This window comes from Nothobranchius furzeri, chromosome 14 (assembly GCF_043380555.1).
Source record: "Nothobranchius furzeri strain GRZ-AD chromosome 14, NfurGRZ-RIMD1, whole genome shotgun sequence".
Lineage (NCBI taxonomy): Eukaryota > Metazoa > Chordata > Actinopteri > Cyprinodontiformes > Nothobranchiidae > Nothobranchius > Nothobranchius furzeri.
The window spans coordinates 16,375,063-16,395,559 of NC_091754.1; the positions used below are offsets into that span (position 1 = coordinate 16,375,063).

Below are 20,497 nucleotides of genomic sequence, written 5' to 3' on the forward strand. Positions count from 1 at the left end.
TTTACTTTACAGTTTGTGAAAAGAATTGCAAAACTGTTTTATGTGATGGGGGGGGGGGGGGGGGGGGTCAGCTATAGAAGAAGTCTAGGACAGATTTTTCTGACTGGCTTTGTGCGCCAGTAGCAGGACATTGAAAGTCCTTGTTGGTCACTATGACATGCCATCAGGTGGCCCTGTAACAGCTGGTCGCTGCTGCCAAGACAACGACTTGGTGCCAGTTTCACCCTGGTCTTGTCCTCTTTTCTGTGGGCTGGAGCCTCTGGCTGTCACTGCTACCTTGGCTTTTACCGTCACCCTGAATCGCCGCCAATCTGGCAGGCAGACCCATGAGCAGTGGAAAGTGGTCACCGTCTACCCACCATTACCTACAACACTAAATATACTGAATATAAACTCTGTTATTTAAACATGCTCCACCAGGTCAACAGTTATGAGTGAAATTTGTCAGACCCTTCTTTTTGTTATTTATATATTTTTAAACCCCCATCTCTTCATGTCCACCTTGTATTATTATGTGCTAGATGCACAGGCAAATTCTAATCATGGCCAGTTCACATGATCGCTTTGGTGCTACTCCAGTGTGTCCTCCAGGAAACTGGCAGAAGAGCTCATTGCGCCATATGGCCATTAGTGATGAAACAGTGTTTATATTCTATTTGGAAAAAGCTGAAGAGAATGAGAAAATTGCCTTTTTTTTAAATAACTGCTGGGAATGTGCTATATGATGAAAAATATTTTAAATGTTTAAATATCTGAACAGGTGTATGATTTTAGAGTAAAGTCAAGCTTGCTAGCTTTCACTAAGAAAATGTCCATAAAAGTATATAAATGAACTGACCAGATTTTTTTCATGCAAATACGTTTATGTTAAAGCTGATATCCGTAGTGTGACGTCATCGAGGGGATTTAGAAGATGCTAACATTTGAATAGTTCCCGCCCCTGTGAAAGCCACACCTCATACTTCGCATGCCTTGTAGCGCCAGCAAAGGGCTGCAGTGCCTGCTTGTTTTTGATCAGTTCCTGCTCAGACATACCTGATTCCTACTGCTGAATGATCTCTTTAACCTTTATCAGGTTTTGCAGGAGCTGCTAATCGACTAAATTCTGCTGTGTTTAAGCAGAGAAGCGTCTAAAATAGAATGGAACCTTGCACCTGTAATCCTAGCTAATGCTACAATAGTCCAAAACAAGGTTGAATGCTATGCTAATCACTTAGCTCTTATACATAAATATGAATCCCTTTTATTCCCTTTCCTCATTCTCCACAATTAGTTGGCAGTTCACAAAGTGGCATTAATTTATTGCAGGTTGAGTTAGCATTCAAGCTAGTTTGATATGCTAAGTTGACTGAATTTCTGTGCATCACTGTGTCACCCTGCTGGGAAATGTGGTGCATTCTTGTTGACTGGTAACTCCCTTTTGTTTTTTGCAAGCTACTTTAAAAGATTTCAACTACTTACCCCAGCTTTGATATTGATTGGCTGGTACTGTTGATTAAAGACAGTCCTTAACCCTTAACTCCATTTATATTCAGGAGCTACAGGAAAAATATCCAACTTCTGAAAGTCAAACGGCAGGTATTTATAATGCTCCCAACCACTAACAAATACACTTTTATTCTCAGGCTGGATGATTGATGCAGACAGCCGACCCAAGTTCAAGGAGCTGGCAGCAGAATTCACTCGGATGGCTCGAGATCCCCAGCGATACCTGGTCATCCAGGTGGGTGAATCTCACTGACAGTTGAGGAATAAGCACAGATTATTCTTCTGGTTTTATTATATTTATCTCGTTATTTGTTGCAAGGTTTGAGTGTACAGTATGTCTATATCTGAAAGTCAAAACCTTTGTGTAATTTATTGCACACACACATTTCACCAGGGTGATGACCGCATGAAGCTGCCCAGCCCCAACGACAGCAAGTTTTTTCAGAACCTCTTAGATGAGGAGGAGCTGGAGGACCTGATGGATGCTGAGGAGTACCTGGTTCCCCATTCAATCAACATTCAACCACTGGCATACACCCCTCGCACATGCATCGACTCCAACAAGGTAATTTGTTCTGGCACTCTAATTTGTTGTGCAAAACTCCAGGAATAGAAGTCTCATTTAATCGTTTTTTTAGTTTGGCGTCAAAATAACAACAACAGGAAAACAACATGTTATTTTCCTTCCAGTGTGACCTCTCAGGAACAATGGTGGGGAAAGAAAATGAGGAATTAGAAAATAAATCCTGTGTAAAAAGGAGAGAAGCGAGAGATAAATCAGTGTAAAGCATCACGGGAGGTTAAGAAAAATGCTTTTGTTTTATTAGTGTAGATATAAACACACACAGCAAGACACAGCTGATATGGCTACTTTAAGCTTTTTAATTAAAATTATTTTAATTAATTTGTCCACAGTAGTCCAGGTGCTCTATCATATCCCTGTCTGTCATGTTTAAACGTCGGAATTAAATAAGGACAAATGTTACTTAAATTTCCACTTTTAAAGCTAATACTGTTTTAAATGGGAATTTTTGGGGGGGGGGGGGGGGGGTTGTAATCATTTATGTACGCTACACAAATCATGTATTTAACCTACATAAACAGTACAAATACAAAACTAACTTCGACTTAATTCTTAATAATTGTCTTATTTTCACATAGTAATAATAGTATGAGTAATATTTATTATTTGTATGATTATGCAAATGGATAACCAGATACTGTTATCGACAGTTTTCTCTAACAAAAACACTTTTTTCCAACTCCCAATTCCATTCAGAACCAATTTGGCTGCCAGGATCCCAGTTTCAGCATGGAGGATATGCTGGCCACTCTCCCTAGAGTGGCTCCCTCAGCATGTGGAAGCAGCCATCCTCCCCAGGAACTCACTGTGGGGGGGCAGATTAGTGGCGGATTTGGCCGAGGCAACCAGGGTGACCCTCGTTGCAATGGTACCCTGCGGAAACAGTCGTCCCCAAGGTCAAACAGGCTCGGAGCTGGTTCAGCTCTCAATGCAGGACAAGGTAAGGTGGTTCATCATGGCGAAAGGATGACAAAGGATACTGAAAGTATTCCACTTACAACAGTTTGACTTTTGTAATCAATAAAACAAATAGATAAGTGTGGATTTCTTTGTTTTTTGTGGAATAGTACCCTAACTTTGCTCGGACACCTTGAATAATGTTACTACATGTTGTTCTGTTAGTCCAGGTACTGGACCAGCTCCATACCCTTAGGGAGGTCTTGGAGGGTGCGTGGGAGTTCGCCCAATCAGTCTACATGTGTTTTGTGGATTTAGAGAATGCGTTTGACCGTGTCCACAGGGCGACCCTGTGGAGGGTACTCCGGGACTTTGGGATACCAGGCCCCTTGAAACAGGCTGTTAGTTTCAGAATCAGAATCAGAATCAGAACGACTTTTATTGCCAGCGTTCCAGCGATCCAGAGCATAGGAACTTGACTCCACAGTACAGCCTGACCAAGATTACACACACACATATAGACAGGACAGATACAGGCAGACCGCGAGAGCAGCCATAACGGCGCTCATTTCAGTAGATGAAGAGGGGATTACATGAGGAGAGTTCGGGGAGGGAGAAAAAGGCATTAACAGAGCTACACCGGCCGGGTGTAGCTCTACTATGCCAAAAAACACCCAACATACAAGCACGAACATCACAGTTCACAACATGAGACCCGGTAGGTAGGGGGAGGGGCTGGGACCCTGGTTTCCTCAGCGGGAGCAGCCTGTGTGGCACTCGGCCAACTGAATCCACAGGTGGGAGGGAGGTCACGGGAAAGCACAGAGCACAGCGAGTGCCTCCAACTTGATGACCTCGGTGCGAGACCACAATCTGAAGGCGGGGGGGGGGGGGGGGGGGGGGGGGGGGTAGGTAGGGTTTTCACAGCATTTGTCTGCATTCCTTCCATCGTGGGGTTTTTTGCACACAACTCCAAGGCTGCTTATGGCGTCAGATTCGATAACAAGACTTTGTTTGGGTCAGGCAGAGATAATTTTCCTCTCTGCCTTAAAGTCTGCATTGATCATTCAAATAAAAAAAACACACTTTACAGAGAATTTATAAAAAACAGAACGACAGAAGCAGAACAAAAGTACAAAAGATATAAAAACAAACTCATAAATATAGTGAGAAGCTGTAAACGTGAATATTTTATTAAAAAGTTAGAGCACAATAGAAACAACATAAAAGGCATCTGGAAAGTATTAAATGGCGTAATTAGGAAAGAGACAGGGAATAATAACTATCCACAACATTTTATAGAGAGAAAAAATAATATTACAAACATGAATGAAGCAGTGGATGAATTCAACAAATATTTTGTAAACATAGGATCTAAATTGGAGGAAAAAATAATAGTTGATGAGATACAAACGGATGCCACAGAGTATGTTGAAAGAAATAAAAAGTCTGTTTTTTTAAGAGCAGTTGATGAGAAGGAGATTTATGAGATAGTTAGAAATATGAAGAATAAAACCAGTACAGACTGGAACGATATTGACATGAAAACACTGAAATATGTGATTGAGGGCATTGTAAAACCATTAACACACATTTGTAATCTTTCTTTTCAAAAGGGGTTTTTTCCAAATAACATGAAAGTAGCAAGGGTAATTCCTATTTACAAGACAGGAGATAAGCATCAATTTACAAATTATAGACCTGTGTCAATACTATCACAATTTTCCAAAATATTAGAAAAACTGTTTGTTAAAAGATTCGATAATTTTGTTGATCAATGTGAGTTGCTGACGGAATGCCAGTATGGCTTCAGGAATAATAGGTCAACAGTCCAGGCACTGATTGATCTTAATGAGGAAATAACAGAATGCATTGACAAAAAGAAGCATGCAATAGGGTTGTTTTTAGATCTGAAGAAAGCTTTCGATACAGTAAACCATGATGTATTGATGAGAAAAATGGAAAAATATGGTTTCAGGGGTATAGTATTGGACTGGATAAAAAGTTATTTATCAAATAGACAACAATACGTGCAAATAAATCAACATAAATCAGGACTAAGACAGATACAATGTGGGGTGCCTCAAGGATCAGTCTTAGGACCTAAACTATTCATAATGTACATAAATGACATTTGTAGGGTTTCACAAGTTTTGAAGTTTGTATTGTTTGCAGATGACACAAATGTTTTTTGCTCGGGGGTGGAATTGCAACAGGTCCTGGATGTGGTCACACAGGAAATAAATAAATTAAAAAAATGGTTTGATGTAAATAAACTGTCACTAAATTTAGAGAAAACAAAATTTATGTTGTTTGGTAATGAAGGAAGACATAATGAATTAGATATAGTAATTAATAATGTAAAAATTGAGAGAGTATATGAAATAAAATTTCTTGGGGTGGTCATAGACAGCAGAATCTGTTGGAAGCCACACATCAAATATGTTAGGGGGAAGCTTGCACGGGGCATTGCTTTATTGGGGAAAGCTAAGTATATTTTTAATCAGAAAGCACTTTATATGTTATACAATACGATGCTACTGCCATATTTGAGCTATTGTGTAGAGGTCTGGGGAAACACGTACAAAAGTCATTTACAGACATTAACAACAATGCAGAAAAGGGCTATCAGATTAATAACAAATGCAGGATATTTGGATCACACAAATGAACTTTTTATTAAAACACGGATAATGAAGTTCCAGGACTTGGTTAAATACAAAACAGCACAAATAATGTATAAAGTAAGAAATAAATTAATGCCTGATAAAATACAGAAACTGTTCACAGAGAGAGAAGGAGGATATAACCTGAGAGGAACACTAAACTTAAAGATACATAAGTTTAGAACAACATTAAAACAGATGTGTATCACAATAATTGGGGTTAAATTATGGAACAATTTAGAAGAAGAAATTAAAGTAAGTACAAATATAAATGTGTTTAAAATGAATTATAAAAAACATATTCTGAACAAGTATATAGTAGAAAATAGATGATTTATGTGAGTGTCCTTTATTCTAAGGAAAAGTAAATTGTATCAATTGTAAAAAGATGTTTTTTTTTTCTTTTGTTGTTTTTTTTCCATATAATTTGGTGGTTTTTGGTGACTTGTACCATTTTGTTTGTTTTAATGTCGGTTTTGTGTTAGATTTAGTAAGCAAGTAAAAATTACTTGTATAAAGGGGTAGGGACATATAAGTTTCCACTTCAGCCTACTCCTTTTCAAACACAGAAGAAGGGATGATATGTATTTTTTCTGTTTGTGGTATTTTTTTAAAAAAATGTATGTTTTCTTTGTTTGAAATAAACTAAACTAATTCTAAAATTAATCCTCCATTGAAGCCAATTCGGTGATTAAACATCTCCACACCGTCCGGTGACCCTCTCCGAGATGAGATCCAATTTGCGCACTAACACCGGTAACGCAGCTAAGACATTGTCCAGCTTCCTCTATTGTCTGTGCCACAGTTGGTCCACATTGCCGGCAGTAAGTCGGGCTCATTCCCAGTGAGAGTGGGACTCCGTCAAGGCTGCCCTTTCCACAGATTCTGTTCATAACTTTTATGACGAGGATTTCTTTTGAGTGACCGAAAGAACAAGATTGCAGATACAAGTGGCCAAAACTAGTTGTCACTAGAGAGTCTGGGCTTTCCCTTAGAGTTAGGGTGAGAAGCTTGGTCATTTGGAAGGGGCTCGGCGTAGATCCACTGCTCCTCCTCATCAAGAGGAGCCAGTTTAGGTGGCTCAGGCATCTGGTTAGGATGCCTCCTGGACCCCTTCCTGGTGAGGTTTTCTGGCCACGTCCAACTGGGTGGAGGCCTAAAGGAAGACCCAGGACACACTGGCGGGACTATGTCTTTTATTTGACCAGGGAATGCTTTAGGATTCCCCCGGAGGAACTTTCCCAAGTGGCTGGGGAGAGTGAAGTCTGGGTCTCTCTGCTTAGGCTGTCCTCCCACTGAATTGACCCTGGATAAGCGGAATAAAATGGATGGATGGCTAGCCTATTGCTTAGATCCTAATGCTTGATGATTAAACTCTTTAATGCGATATTGAAAAACACAAGTAAAAATTATTAAAATACTTTTCAAGTGAGTAGAGAACCACAATTCTAAGGAAAAGAGAAAATGAAATGAGCCAGTTAATAATTTCCTTTTGCATCAGGATTTAGTCTTACTCTACGTGCTGATTATTTTATTTCCTTAATGTATTATATACACTGTCTTTGCATTTGAAGGTGGAGGGGAAGACAAGAGCGGACAGCGCTACAGTGCAGATCCCACCGGTCTTTTAGCAGAACGAGGTGAAAAAGGAGAAAATAACTTCATGACGGTCAAGAGAGACAAGAAAACTTCAGGTCTTTATTGTGTTAATAGTCAATAAATAATTGATTTCAGTTTAAAATGCTTGAATGTTTCAGTTTTTAATGGCAAATGATCCATTTTTACAAATTAGCTGCGTAATCCTTACGATACATAAAAAAATATTTATCCATGCTTTTTTTTTTTTTGTTTTTGCTTCTATTTACAGATTTTCACCCTGTTGAGGAGAACCCATTCGTCACACGTCGTAGAAATGGGGATGCCCACGTAGTGGTAGATGGAGCAAGTTACCACACCTTACACTTAGCTGGCGCTGCTGCTGCCCCCACAAACCAGTCCTCCCATGTCGACGATGAGTATATCAGTGAGCCACTGTACCTGAATACATTCTTTAACCCTGGGGACAAAAATGGATTAGCTGGTGCAATTTCCATCTCTGGTTCCACATCATCAGCTGCAAAATCAGTCCTGCAGACAGGAAACCCCTCCACATCAAGCCACATCATTTCCCCTTCTGGATATGTTCTAACCCCCGGCACAATCTCCGGGCCACCGTATCCATCACAAACCTTGCATCCGGGGCATTCAGGACAAACTCTGCACTCAGGCATTACCAGCAACACGATGATGTTTGATAAAAAAGGCAAGAAAGCCACTTTTGACAATCCCGAGTATTGGCAGCACAGTCTCCCCCCTAAGTCCACATTGCACAACCCCGAGTACCTGCAGGACTGCAGCACACGTTTCTTCTACCGGCAGAATGGACGCATTCGCCCTGCTGTGGCTGAAAACCAGGAATATTTGTCTGAAGGTGCCATGAAGGCTGGAAATGTATTGCCACCCCCTCCGTACAGGCAGAGGAACACTGTGGTGTAGTGACCCACCTGGAGGGATGAACAGAGAGATGTTAGGTGATGATAAATGGTCATGTCTTTTATATGGCGTACTTCCCCATCTGGGTTCCCCTTGCACCTTCTCTGAACACACCTTTTTTGTCCCACCTTATCACAGACTCACGCATGAGTCTGCCTTTTTATGACAAAACTACAACACTGTTCTCTGATGGTTTCATTCAGGAATCAGACCATCTCTGTCAACGTGACCCCTCAAGCGTCGGCATCTTTAGCAACAACTCTTGAACAGACAAATACGAGATGTTATTAGAAGAAAAGAAGTAAATCAGAAGTTACCCTAAAGAGGAGTGTTTTCATGACCCTAGAACACTAACTAATGCATCCATAAGTCATTCCTCATCTTATGCATTTCTGTCCAGTTACAGTGTTTTGTTTAAACACGAGTTTTGTGTGGGTGCAGCTTTTCATGTGTTTTGTCTTGACTGCAGCAAACCTGTAGACATGTTGAAAAGGGCAGATAAGTTATCCGTGACTGCCCACACATTTCTTTGACTTTTACATTTTTTTTCTTTTTCTTTTCATAATTCAATACAAACATTTGCACATGCTTGGATCATACCTGGAATACATTTACAGATGGGAAATGTGGACTCCTTAATCTTAAACATACATTGGTTCACCTTGTGCTGAAAGGGCAAATGTGCAGAGAAAAGTGGTGCAGTGCATGAAAAGGGTCTAAATGAATGGAAATGTTGCCTCATTGCCTGGTGGAGAGATTTTAGTAATTATGTCCGATCTGGGTTGAGAAATAAATATCTGATTTAACAGAAGATAAAGTTAAAGTCCCATAGTCATTATCACACACTGGTGAAATTCATCTCCGCACTTTACCCATCCCCATGGAGGGGAGCGGCGAGCTGCAGCGGTGGCCGCACTCGGGAACTATTTGGTGGTTTAACCCCTCTAATACTAGAGTGAAGCAGGGGGGAATTGAGTCCCAGTTTTAAGGTCTTTGATATGACCTGACCGGGAATAAAACCGCGATCTTCCAGTCCCAGGGCGGACAATCTACCACCAGGCCACTGAGCTGGTGAGAGTAAAGATGACCCTTTAATTATGACTTTTGCATTTTAGTCATGATTCCAATCTATTAAAACTTTTGGAGAAAAAGAGAAAAAATAGTTTTCACCATGCAGAGTAGCATTTTCTCTTTGATTTTCTCTTTCTTTTACATCGGGAATCTGTTTCCTTTGTTGTGATTTCTTACAGTGGACTGTAATTTTTACAAGTGAAGATAAAAACAGCACAGGCAACCAGCACCAAAAGAGCACTCTGGATATGGCAGAATGGCCAATCATTTGGAGCTGTAAATAAGCCAATTATATGTCATTACAAAGCAGACACAATTGTAGGGAAAGATGTAAACGTACATCAAAGATGAGCATAAAAGTTGTTTTGCACCACAATGTTATTATTATTTTAATGTCCTCAGTGTTCAGAATGAGCTTTTGTCTAAATGGACTTGTTAGGGATGAGGACCTGCCAAAACTCTGAAGACACCTTCATTACAATTCTATATTCAGAATCAAAAAATAAAATTAAACATTCAAAAATGTTATTTTGAATGCTGAAAAATTGCTGTTAGTCACTGAATTTACTAATGGCTTTCTGTATTCATGCAATACTGCCAGATGTCACATGTAAATGTATTGAAAGCCTCTTGCATTTATCATCAAATTACTTGTGATTTGTGTGCAGCTGATAAGTTAATAGCACTTAATAGGAGAGTTAATTTACTTCAATGAAATCAATTAATGAAAGAGGTACTCTAGTGTTTTTAGGTTGCACATGTTGTGATGATGGTAAAAGCATTAGAGGCTTAGATTCGCTTAACTAATGACAAAAGTTTAGGGTACATTTGCAAAATCTTTAATTAATATATCTAAAATGCAGTGTCTCTGTATAAATCTTTTCACCTCAAATACAATGTTATTTAAGCTGCTATAGCGAATCTGCAAGCAAGCTAGGTTTTGAATGCAAACATGGGGACAGGACACTCTGCCCTCCCCTCAGATGTCTTTACTGGTTCTGCGTCCACCTGAACCAGAAACCCACCATACAAACACAAATACAGGCCATTTACAATGCCGGTGGAAACAAAAGAGCGCAAAACAGCAGTCGCTGTTTTTCTAGGTCCGAACGTCTTTCATTTTCAAGTTGTGTTTTTATTTTGAGACTTTAGTAGGTTGTCCTAAAGTTGAAGTGGTAGCAGCCGGCTGTGTCTTCTTCTCTGATATTAATGAGCGGCTAACCTCTCATACCAGTGGTGTTCTGTTTTAAATGTGTGAGCGCATAATGAATGGAGGACCCAAGGAAGTGTGGTGATTGAGTGAGACAGACAAACCAATGGTCTAATAGTCTAATAATTTTCTGTCCGAACCGTGTTATTGGCAGAGGTTTTCAGACAAATGAGAGGGCAGGGGCAGTCCTAGATCGTTTGGTGTCCTCGGCAAACATTTTCTCATGCCCATTTGACCCCACCCCACCCCACCCCCCACCCCCCACCCCCCCTTTGATGCCACACTGGGTCATTGCCCAGGTCACTCTTATCAAAAACTGCTACTGTGTGAGCCATTAAATTGTTTTAGTTTTATCTTTCTAAAATAATTCTAGCTATACTTTGTTACAATATTAAGAGGCATGAAAACAAATGTTTGAAGCTAATTTGTTTTCTAAATTTGCTATTGCAGCTTTAATTTTCTTGTTTTGTTAGCTCTGTCTGCTTTTTTAAATTGTTTTTATTTTTGTATGAGACATTCACAATTCACCACTTTTTGACCCCTAACTCACCACAAAATTGTTGATCGAGAATGTCATGATCGAAAAAGCTCGCGATTTAAAGATGGAGGTTTAGTAAATGAAAAAGGGGCTGGGCATTTAAGTTTATATAGCCTAAATAAACTATATTCATGTAGGTTTTTATGTTGTGGTGTGACGTGAAATGCACCTTTTTAAGTGGTTCATGTATCCAACTCCTTCAAACATTTAGTCTCTTTTTTTGCTGTAGTGAACACCATTACAACAGAGTGTGCTTCGCTACTGTCTCGTGGTGTTTTCTTTGCACATTTCAGATCAAGTCTTTTGGACTTCAAAGCACAATGGAAGCTGATGCTTGTTGGAAAGCCTGTGCATTGAATTTAGACACTAAAGATTTTTGAACAAATGTCCGTCTCTGGTGATTTGGGAAGTGAAAGTGGGTTGTCAAATGCCTGGAATGGCCCGTGTAGTGAAAGACTCATTGGATTTTTCAAATTAGCTTGATGGACTTGCCAGAATATTTACTAAATCACAATATATTGTTACGCATCAATGCACAAGCACTGTTAGACAACCTAGTGCCTCTATAGAATAGATTATGATAAGCAGCGCTGAAGATTTACTACTGTACAAAGCACAGATGTTGGCCCGGCACAGTGTTTTCTCTGCCTCTCAGGTTTTACGGGGAATAATAATCATCCAGATGAGCTCCAGCCGAGGCAGGAGTTGCCTACTCATAACAGGATAATAAACTTACTGAAATTAAAGTATAATGGAGGGAAGATTAATGCTGTAATACCGTAGAAGAAAAACGTGCAACCTAAAGAAAATGTAAATTTTATACAGAATTTTACATTAAGTACAGTTTATGAAGGCTTTGTTCTTTTTCTAATTAAATTTTATTTATATACTTCAGATATCTCTGAGGTTGTGCTTGGTCTACTGATTTTTCTTTTTGTTCACTTATATCCGTGTGTGGGGTAGACCTACTCTCCCTCTTTGAAAGTTAGCTGTGGAAGCTTATCACCCATGACGTATTCCTGTGCTTATAGATCACTGCAAGGCCATGAATCCAAGATGAGCAGCAGAGTCACCATGAGACTTCTAAATGGATCTCTGTGGAAAAGTAAAGCCAATCTGTTGAAGAGAAACCCTGGTGGTGCTCTCACCTGGCAACCCTCGCTGGGGCTTTTAGCATCTTTGAATGCTAATTCTACTTTCACTTGTTGTTCTGTGGGGAAATCATGTTACTCAACTTCCCACCCAGCGCACCATCTGAGAAACCCTGAGCAACAGGCAATAGGTTGTAATCCTGATGTGAGGTTAAAACAACGGTATTAGCATTCAAGATGTGTTACCCAACCAATGCATCAATGTTACAAAAGCCAGCACTGTAACCGGCCGTGGAGCAGAGTAAAACTGCCATTCTTTATTCTCCTCAGAGGTGATCGGTGGATTGTACGTAGTAAATGTTGTTCTACAGCAGTCACAAAGGGAATATTCATCACGATCACTGTTTACTAAAGAAGCGGTTACCGTTTAAATAATGACTACGCACTGAGATCTCTGATACATTTATTTATTTGTTTGTCATATTTTGATGTAAAAAAATTATATCTTGTGTTAATTTACTGTATTTTTTTATATTTTTTCTTCAGGGTCAGATATTGTACTTTTGCTTCATAAATAATGATATACAGTTGCATCATTATGTATCAGTCATGTTCTGATTTAATCTCCATTGAGACTGCTGGCTGTGTAAAGAAATTAATAGAAGTTAGGTGTTTTGTTTTGAACTCGAGTCCATATGGAAAGTGCATGTATGTGCCAAAAAATAATAACAAAAAATGCTGTCACGGATTATCCAACATAATTTGATGACCATGTTTACTCATTTTTTCAACACATTTGCAGTGGTCTCTAGTATAAATGAAACCTTGTGAGTTGTACTTAGTCTTTAGAGAAAGATCTGTCACTTCTGCTTCAGGAAGTTTTATCTCCACAACTAACACATGTCAGAAGGAATTGTTCCAGGTTGTAGAGTTGCTAATGCTAACGGTTACCTTCTACTAGCTGAGACATGCTGTGTCTTCCTCATCACGAGCCAATTAATGCTAATGTTTAACGTGGCATACAATTGCCAGACTATTCTATTCCGAGCACTTATCCATTTTCTACGGACGGCTAATGCAGGTAATAGGGGTAGAAGTCTATTTTTACTTCCAAATTGTGGTTCTTTTTAAAACACAGGAAATGTTTTTCTTTACCTTGCTGACGTAAATTCCGTTTGCCGACTGCAAAACATCCTCAGAGCTGACTCTGATGGTGGCGTCACTTCCTACTCCGTTTATCCGTGGGCAGCAGAGGACGTTGTCGCCCTCTGCTGCCCGATCTCCCCTCTCCGATGATGCAGTCCCATGCGCGATCCAACGTGTAAACTCCATCATCCATGTCTCCTTATCTCTATGGCTTCCTTTATCCATCTTTTGTGTTTCTGTTTTTCGGTGTTTATGATCCTTGTGTTGTCCCAGTCCATTGTATGGTTTTCTCTTGTGCAGTGATCTGTTACGGCTGACTTCTTTATTGTGCTTTATGCACAAGAAAAAAAAGTTTGCTTTTTTTTTTGTTACTGTCAAGGTGGAGCCTGGAAGTAAAATTCAGATGGATATGTCTTTGGAAGTGAAGCAAAGTGCTAAAATAGAGTGAAAATTGACACGGCCTACACTAGTTTGAGGAAGCTGAAGGAGGGTATGAAATCACGGACTGATGCTGACCTGGCTTTGTTGCGACTGGACTTTTTTATTGATTTGTACCTCATTTAGTATCAGTTGGCCCATGTTAGTGTTAGCTTGTTGCTAGTACTAGTGCTAGCCACAGCAGGCTGCTGCAGGGTTGTTTACGACAGTTGTAATTCCACTTTCAACCAGTAGGATGGAGAAGCTGGAAACTGTTTAGTGTTACTTTAAACTCAGAGTGACTGATCATATTTAAAAAATAGCAAGTAAAAATGGTGTATCAGTGAACCTTGCCTTTAAGAACGATTTTACAAAATCTGTAATATTTAAAATTTTTACCGCTACAGGTCTGACCTCACAGTTGAGACCAAGTTTTGAACTGTTGAAATATTTAACAATGTTTAATTGCTCAACATGTTGGATTAAAACATGTCAGTTGATAGAATGTCAACAATAAGTACCAGTACAAGTCATGCTTACGTTATGAAAATAGTCTTTACTATTCTAACATTTTGATGCACAGCTGTTTAGGCTTTGAATAATACAAAATATGAATTCCTCCAAATCAAAAGTTGAGTCAGTTTGCCAACCGTAGTTAGTTGGACCTTTGAAATGGGACATTCCTTGTCTGTCCGTAAAGACCTTGCTTGCCTAGAAATGAGGACTTTGGAGGTTTTAACTGTTGATCTGGGACAGAGAGGCTATATTTACAGAATCTGCTCTATTTCTATTATTTGAATATTCATTTCATTAAAACCTTTTAAACAGCACAGATTAATCCAATCCAACTTTGGTTTGAATGGCCTCACTATTTTAGAGAATCCCATTAAATTTCAAATACAATTATCAGTTAAATAACCCAACTAGAGATGGCTTTGAAAAAGCACTGTTGATTTTCAAAGGAAATAAAAACACAAAGCAGTGCACAAAAAGTAATCCTACCACTGATGGTGTGATGTTTTGCACTGATTTGTAATAAATGTAAACATGTCAATACCATCAGGAATGGGGTTGAAAATAGCGGTTAAGTAAGCACAGTCTACGGTGAAAGAAACTGATGATAAAACTGTAAAATGGAAATAATTGTCTTTTGGTCAGAAGATTTTAAACAAGAGCTGCTCAATGATTTTACAAGAAAATTAAATAAACAAACTTAAAAAACATGTATAATATTTTTATAACTACAATAAAGTTTCCCCAGGCATGTCTGTAAATTGAGGATTGCTCTGCTGATGATTTTGTTTCTAGATTTTGTTTTTGTTTTTCTTGCTTTACTGCAATTATGTGGCATACTGTTTCCTAATGTTTACTTTGGGAATTTGTTGTATGTATATAAATATACATATATGGTAAATATAAATATATATATATATATATATTCTGTAAATGCAATTTTAGAAGTAAACTCTGATGTTCCCAGCGCCCTCGGGGTGTTGTCACCCACCTCCCCAGTCATCCCCCTGTGATGTTGTGATGGTGTTCACCCACACAGCTTGGTGGATTTTGTGTTTTCAGACTCTGCTTTTGCTCATTTTGTAGAACTGACTTTGCTTCTTTTTACTGAATATATTTTACACACATTACCTTTCACACTTCCTTCAGCATTATCCACCTCTTAAACTCCTTTGGTTCTGCCGTTTTGTACACATGTTTTTGCAATGTTATGAATATTCAGTATGGCATTCCTAAATCCACCAGTGTCACTTTACATGCTGAATTTGGAGGACCTACATTGTACAATATCTTGAGTACATTCTGTTCTTACTTACCTCAGCCAATGTTTTTTTTTTTTTTTTGATTATTTGTTTTTTTTGGGTGAAAAATAGGCCAATACTTATTTAAAGGTGTAGCAATATCATGTTAGGGGCCCAAAACTGATGTTATATTTAAAAAAAAGGAAACAGTTAGCTTGAGCAGAATTTTTTATTTCATGTTATTTGCTTGCACAGGTGAAGCCTGGCTTTTCAAGAACTCGCTCTTTTGCAGGAAATTAGCATTCTCAATTCGTGGGATCTTCAAATGACTTTTGGGGCCCGTTTTCCACCACTGTGTGATGTGAAAACTGCCACCAAAATCATCCTACTACTTTTTTTAACTGTAGCAATTAGGTCTGCATCAATCAAGTAGTGAGGGTTAGGGTTGATTTTACCAACTGAAACTGAAGGGTGTGGATTTATTGTGTAAACTTGGTCGCTCAGAAAGCTTTTCTTGCATCATGTTTTACCTGCAGCCTCTTTTTTTATTATTTATGCAGTGAACCAAACCAACGACTGTTTGTGTGTCGTTTTCTGACAATGTTGTGTTTCTAACCACGACACATGTTGGGTTATCTGATTAGTTCTGAATATAGACAGTATTTTACCCCATAAATGTTGCATTCTGTAGGCTAATTGTACAGTTAGAACTCCTGGCTTTTGCATCCAATGACTTTGGTGGCAACCCTGTATTTTACAAATTTAAGCATTTACATGTTTATGTGGGAGTCGGGGAAGGGGGGGGGGGGTTGTTCTGTTCACTGATGTAAACTGAAGTTTGGAAGAAAGGGCATTCTGTCATGAACTCATCGGTTCTTTGTACTGACTAATTAGATGGATTGACAGCTAAGTTTCATAGGACGTACTTTGTCACATTAACAGTTTTACATGATTCTTCAAATTGACATTTTTCCTCCAGCTACAACATTAAAATACATATTCACTCTGTTTTGTTACATGGATCTGTCAAAAGTATATTTTTAATTCAATTCAAATAAAGATCTGTCAATATTTACAGGTGGGTTGTGCTCGGTTTCTGAGTGTTCATCTCTAAGAGCTCCACTAGTCCACAGTGAGGATAACATCCACCATGATGTAAATAAAAACTCAAAAGACGTCCAACTAAAACTTTCCACATAAAGAATTTGAGACTTAGCAGTGATAACCATCTTCTATTTAGTAGAATAAACAATGTTTAGTGTTATATCAGCTGCTAAATTGCTATATTTTAAATGAGCGATAAACAATAAAAGCTATTAAAATTTCAGTAGTTGGGGAAAAAAATAACTAACTAGCTATCTTGTGCTACTGGAGTTTTTATTTTTTTATTTTTATTTTTCCCCCCGTGTCCTGTCTGGCTGTGAAGCAAACAGCATTTATGTCTGAATGCTGGTGACAAGCCTTTACCCTCAGGTGGAGCATCAAAGCGTCTGCTTTTAATGTTACACCTGATACTTAAAACTTTATTGTTATTGTGTTTGAATGCTTTGTAATTCCGACCAGACACGGAGACAGAAGTGAAAGAGAAAGGAAGAGACAAAGGAGGGGGGGGGGGGGGGGTAACCCGGGAGCCACGACCCAGGCAGACCAAAGTGAGGCAGGGAGAGGGGAGACGAAGATCTATATCATAAAAAGAAGTCCCAGGAGAAGGGAAGGGTCAAAGGCCCCACCTGACATATACAGCCATACACAAACACAGTCACAGTTTATCTGTAAATTTTATAGTTGACTATCTGTGAAACAGCTTTTCTGAAAAAGGGAAATAAATTATTTTAGAGTTTTTTTTTCAGCAGTTAATTGAAATAATTATAATGGACTAAGGAGGGAAATACTTTCATAAATAGCCCCACCACCAGCCCCAAACTGGAGCGTGAGATCGATAGTCGGATTGGTGCTGCATCTGCAGTGATGCGGGCGTTGTACCGGTCTGTCGTGGTGAAGAGAGCTGAGTCAGAAGGCGCAGCTCTCGATTTACCGGTCGATCTACGTTCCTACCCTCACCTGTGGTCATGAGCTTTGGGTAGTGACAGAAAGAATGAGTTCGTGGATACAAGCGGCCGAAATGAGTTTTCTCCGCAGAGTGGCTGGGCTCTCCCTTAGAGATAGGGTGAGAAGCTCGGTCATCCGGGAGGGGCTCGGAGTAGATTCGCTGTTCCTCCACATTGAGAGGAGCCAGTTGAGGTGGCTCGAGCATCTGGTCAGGATGCCTCCTGGACGCCTCCCTGGTGAGGTTTTCCAGGCACATCCAACCGGGAGGAGACCTAAAGGTAGACCCAGGACACGTTGGAGGGACTATGTCTTACCTGGCCAGGGAACGCCTCGGGATTTCCCTGAAGGAGCTGGCCCAAGTGGCTGGGGAGAGGGAAGTCTGGGCCTCTCGACTTGGGCAACTGCCCCCGTGACCCAACTCTGGATAAGCGGATGAAAATGGATGGATGGATATGGCCCCACCAAGATTTGTTTTACCAGCCACCACCATTGCATTCCATTTGAAAAAGTTCACCATTGTTCACCAAAATGCTATTTAGCTGTCATGTTGGGCTGTAGCTTTGTGACCCACGACATGCAGAATCATACACCGAGACAAAGGTAAGTAAAAAAAGGTTTGATTTTTTATGTACGATGGGAGATGGAGATGATGGTCTGAGATCAGGTGGTTCCGGTGGAGTTCTAGAGCGGAGACAGGAGTGAGTATTTGCAGATTGACCGTGAAAGGAATATGAGTTTGTAGCTTACGGTTTCCTGGTTGTTGGTAAGGCTTAGAGGGGGTAGGCAAGTCCCGGCTGGCTGAGCTGGTCGAGTGAGAGTCAGGTGTGGCTGGGAGCTGAGCACCAGAGTTTGGGTTGTCCAGGTTGGCAGGTGGGGGTTGGAGAGCAGGCGGTCAGGGGGGAGCGACGGGGCTGGCAGACAGGGTTGGAATCCGGTGAGTTTTTCTTCCAGCTGATGGAGGTTTGGTTGGTGGAGGAGAAGTTTCCTGAGGAGGTCGTAGGAGAACAGGACAGATCATTTCAGGAAGGCGAGACACACAAAAGATAAACAAATTTCAGACATAGGCAAGGTGCTGGCAAGAGTTCTACCCAATGCTGGGTATCATCCGGCACTGATGAGTTGTCCCGACGCTCCTTAAATCCCCTGACCACTGATGAACAGATAGGCAGCAGCTGCTCTCCAGGCACACCCACCTGCACACAGAGAAGACTCAGCACAACCCATGACATTAGCAAAACTCCATCTAACTTTCCTCTGCTCAGTTAACCTATGGGCTCGTTTTGACATCCTCATTTTGATGAGAACCAAATTTACTCCCATCTCCACAGTTTATTTTTGCCCATTGCATGATCTCATTTAAAATGTCACTTTATTCCCAAGTGTTTCACCCAAAAACATGAGCGCAAGGTTTCTCCTGTCGTCACAGCATGACATCTTCATTCTGCAAAGATGAGGCTGCAGAGTCGCACACGGACGCTCCTCTCTTTTCAGCATAACTTCAGATCTTCAGCATTTTCTTCCACCCTGCCCTTAAAGCGGCTGTCTCTGTCTCTCGCACAAGCTTGTACGCTTGTCACTGAATCACACAGGAGCGCCAGTAATAAAGTGTCACAGCTCTGACACTTGTGCTCGCATGATAGATGCATCTCTTTTTGAGCTGATGACATTTTATGGCATTATCATCAAAAATCCAATAACAAGATTAGCATCTCGGAGCCCTCACTCCATGCAAAGTCAAATCACCTGCCTTTAAACGGTAATAGAGTGTGATCGAAACAATCTGTCACTGCCTGTCCCCTCACCATCACCCGACAACTCCTCTGACAAACTGTACTGATTTTTACCTGGTATGAGTGATGATCAGCACAGTTAAATGTAAACAATCTTAATCTTAAAGGGTTTATTTATTTATTTTATCAAATGGCACTTTTTCAACAAGTGAAAATATGATTTAATGTAGTTTACCATTACACATTTATATCTATGTAAATAAAGACATAACACCTTCCCCCTGGTAAGTCAGCCCTCTGTGTTGGAGCTGGAAACCTATACTTTATGACAAGAAGTCATTATATTTTCAACAGAATGCCATGCAGTGGATACAGCCTCTGTCTCTTAAACATTAATGTGCTAGTAACACAGATGTGACATGCTGCTTACATTTAATCGATGCGTGTCACTTTGCAGCGGTTTTGCAGCAATCACATAAAGTGATGCAATCACAGCAGTTTACTGATGTAAAAACATGACAGCAAATTTTGAAAACTTGTTTCTGTTGTTTTCGATGCTTTGGCATTGTTATCTCTTTTTCTCAGAGAGCTTCTGCTCAGGGTGGCTGCCTCTAAATCCCAGCATGTTGGAAGTCTTTGATTGAATGGACTGTACAAACCCCACTAAGCGGTATGCAATCCCCCTTGAGAGCTTTCATTATAACCAGCATATTGGATTCTCTTCATGGGCTGTCTGACTCTGGAAGGCACAGTCTTTCTAGGAATGCACATACAGAGCATCATACAAAACAGCATGTAGTAAACTAAAGCCTAAATCCAGGTGGATTTTCTTCTTCAACTGAATCCAGGTTCTTCCTGCGAATGTAAAACATCTCCTGAAACTGTCATTACTGAAACCCTTCATGACTTTTGTAGTATGGGGTCAAACAATAAGGTAGCACCTGTATGTTGATGGTGGGATCCAATAACAGCAGCCTGTTCCTCTGTGCTGTACACAGCTAAAAAGTACCCTGCCATCCTATTGGAGGTTTTCAACAGCAGACCACATTTAACTGAAGTTGCTTGGCTGGAGTTCGGAGTATGAGCCTCAACCCCTTCCTCAAGCATTTCTAAGAAACAAGCACATAAGAAACAGAGAAGGATGTTCTATTGAACTGACATTTCCATTTTGGGGAAGATGTACTTTTACTGTCATGGGGTGCTACTGGGAGTGGATTTTTTCCCAACCCAACACTAACCCTAAACCTGTTAGCCTTTAAATCTTAACATATCATACTAATTCATTTATTCATTCATTTATTTATTTATAAAGCACTTTAAAACAC

General features: G+C 40.0%; 1 protein-coding gene across 2 annotated transcripts in view; it reads left to right on the top strand.

The window, feature by feature from the left end:
• The window catches only part of erbb4b (erb-b2 receptor tyrosine kinase 4b), a 453,698-nt gene extending 437,230 nt beyond the window's left edge, over positions 1–16,468 (top strand). For both annotated transcript variants that reach the window (XM_070543942.1, XM_070543941.1), the window contains 5 exons: positions 1,626–1,723; positions 1,883–2,053; positions 2,768–3,011; positions 7,209–7,328; positions 7,502–16,468. In XM_070543942.1, the coding sequence (XP_070400043.1) occupies positions 1,626–1,723; positions 1,883–2,053; positions 2,768–3,011; positions 7,209–7,328; positions 7,502–8,169 (1,301 nt within the window). In that variant the 3' untranslated portion in view covers positions 8,170–16,468. The remainder of the gene's footprint in view (positions 1–1,625; positions 1,724–1,882; positions 2,054–2,767; positions 3,012–7,208; positions 7,329–7,501) is intronic.
• Positions 16,469–20,497: the final 4,029 nt, after the last annotated feature.